Source organism: Macrobrachium nipponense, chromosome 15 (genome assembly GCF_015104395.2).
Source record: "Macrobrachium nipponense isolate FS-2020 chromosome 15, ASM1510439v2, whole genome shotgun sequence".
Taxonomy (NCBI): domain Eukaryota; kingdom Metazoa; phylum Arthropoda; class Malacostraca; order Decapoda; family Palaemonidae; genus Macrobrachium; species Macrobrachium nipponense.
The window spans coordinates 72,644,704-72,647,203 of NC_087208.1; the positions used below are offsets into that span (position 1 = coordinate 72,644,704).

General features: G+C 56.4%; 2 protein-coding genes across 14 annotated transcripts in view; both read right to left on the minus strand.

Annotated features, from left to right (window-relative positions):
• Window positions 1-2,500, minus strand: part of LOC135195049 (serine/threonine-protein kinase N-like) — a 665,525-nt gene that overhangs the window by 137,245 nt on the left and 525,780 nt on the right. The gene's annotated exons all lie outside the window — the stretch shown is intronic.
• Window positions 1,548-2,500, minus strand: part of LOC135195051 (uncharacterized) — a 49,264-nt gene continuing 48,311 nt past the window's right edge. The window contains exon 2 of the mRNA XM_064221396.1: window positions 1,548-2,500. This exon is cut by the window's right edge and continues 1,151 nt beyond it. Coding sequence (XP_064077466.1) covers window positions 1,690-2,500 — 811 coding nt within the window. The 3' untranslated portion in view covers window positions 1,548-1,689.

A 2,500-nucleotide genomic window follows, 5' to 3' on the forward strand; every position in this document is an offset into this window, starting at 1 on the left:
CGTTGGGCGAGGGCGGGGGTGGAGGAATTGTTAGAGTAGGAGAGGGCAGTTCTTTGGCGGCCTTTTTCGGCCTCAGCATGGACATCCTGGAAGATGTTAGTTTCTTAATGGGCTTGATTAGATGCTGAGCGGCGCCAATGCTTCTAATGGCATTACTGTTGCCGTTATTATACCGATTGATGAGAACCGCCACTGTGCCCTGCTTTTTGTTGCACTTAATGGACCGCACACGCCCACGCTTAGGGCTGTCTCTCTTCTCGGCATCGGAATCCTCCTCCTCGCAGGTGGAGGAGTAGCCGAGATTTCCCGCCGTCTTCTTGACGGCACTTTTACACGTGTGACTAGCATTTTTCAAGGCCCTCGTTCGAGGGGAAGGGGAAGAGGGGACGGAATGAATACCCAATTGTTTCGTAGAAGGGAGAGGGGAAGGAGGGGCAGCAGCGTGAGCAAGAAGATGTTGATGAGGGGAAAATCCTCCTCCCCCTCCTGCCTGGTGAGGGTGAGGATGAGGTGGGGGTCGCAACGACCCCTGATTTGCACTACACCGATTACAACGATTGTTATTCGAGCTGACACATTCACTGCACTCATTCACATTATTCCGCGAGCGAGGAGTGTTGTTATATCCGTTCATGAGGGCGTCAATGCCTCCACCACTAAGGACGCCGTTGGCGTTCACACCACTGGGACCGAACCCATTGCTGCGGTTTTTATAATTTCTATTCACAGCATTATTATTGACACAATTCTCCAGGTACACTTCCGCTGTCGGATACAGGTGAGATATTCTCGTCTGGGGAGACGTCGTCGATGGAGGAGTTTCAAACGACGACCCACTGACTCCTGACGAAGATGAGTCGGTGGACATTTTTCGCAGGTCTTCGTGACCACATCCTACTTCGGGTTCGCTTTCAGCACTGGAGGCGTATCTCAAATCGCGATTTCGCCCCTGGCGAATGGCACCCGGCCTAGGGGGCCGAACGACAGGGGAAGAAGTCTTTTTATTCGTAGGGGGGGTTCTTAACAGATTGGCGCCGGGTAATAACTTGCCGCTCAACGCTGCTAATACGTCTGACTTGATCTTGCTGGTGACCGAAGATTCCTCTTTGGACTTGTTGGGCGGCAGCGTTCTGTCCCTCTTTTTGTGTTCTCTTACGCTCCTCGGGTCCTGAGCTCGAGGCAAAGTGTTACTGGGCGGGGGCTGAGATAGACCTCTCACTCCTCGAGATTTGTCTCCCATGATGGGCGGGAGGTCTCTGGCCTGTGAGCGATTGGTTCTGTCCCGACCTCGAGGAAGACCCAGAGACTCTCGGGGACCTTTGACTGGGCTCGAGTCCCTGCCACGACTGCTTGTGGTATTATTGTTGTCCTGCTGTCGACCTCGGCTCACATCTCGAGACGATCGATTGGCGGCAGGGCGCGTGCGGCTGTTGTCCCGATCGCGTGCAGCGCTGCTGTCCCGGATCCTCGGATGGTCAGCATCGCGCATGCGACTGTTCTCTCGCGATCTTAAGGGTTGTTCACTGGAACATCGCCTCTCTTTGCTCGGACTACAGTTTCTTTTCCTACTCTTGCTGCGATGAGGACGCAAGGGTGCCCCCACTATCACGTTCTCCTTCTGCTGCGTCATGTTTTCCGAGTCTGGATGCGGCAGCTGTTGCCACTCGGAACTAGGAGTGCCAGATTTGGCTAGGCACACCAAAGGATCTCCACTGGCACTATTGTTGTTGAGCAGATCGTCGCGTAGACCAGGTAACTGGCTGGTGTTGACGTAGGTGCGGACGTGCCCCCTCCGCACACCAGAGCACCCGAAGGGGTGGCCACAGCCAGCTGCTGCTGCTGCTGCTGTTGAAGATTCTGTCCCGAATGACCGAAAAGCGACGAATTCTTAAGAGGAGAACGTTTGTTGGTACGGCTGCCTCCCGGCGACCTGCCGAAAGTGACGTGGTCCAGAACAGACGGGACGGTATCGCCAACCTTCTCCTGAAGGCGGCGCATCAACTGCAGGAGCCTGCGTGAAGGGGTCACCCCAGCGAGCTCTCGCCAAGCATCTTTCAGGTCAAACACTCCTCCTAGGCGCCCACTGCCAGAACTCGGTGGCCGCTCGCCCGACCCCGCACGGGGACGCCGTCGCCTCCTCTTGCTGCTGCTTCGGCTGCGACTACTTCGGTCAAAGGTGCTGCTTCCCAAACCTACCACAGCTTCGTCTTCCAAACCCTCACTCTCCTGCTCCTCCTCCTGCTGCTGGAGTTTGCGAGCAAAGTCTGCCAAAATGTTTTGGTTGAGGAGGTCGAGTTGTCGAAGTTTCTCACTGTTGAGCTCTCCAGCAGCTACTACTACCTGAGGTGAGGGCGGCGGCGAGGGGCTGTTGCTGCTGGCTGGGGAGGGCCCTTCGGAAGGCTGCTCCCCACCTGCAGACGACGATGACGAAGAGGTCCATAGACCACTGTCGGAGGACTGGTGGGAGAGAGGCGGGGTGGGCGGCGAGGCAGAGGAGGAG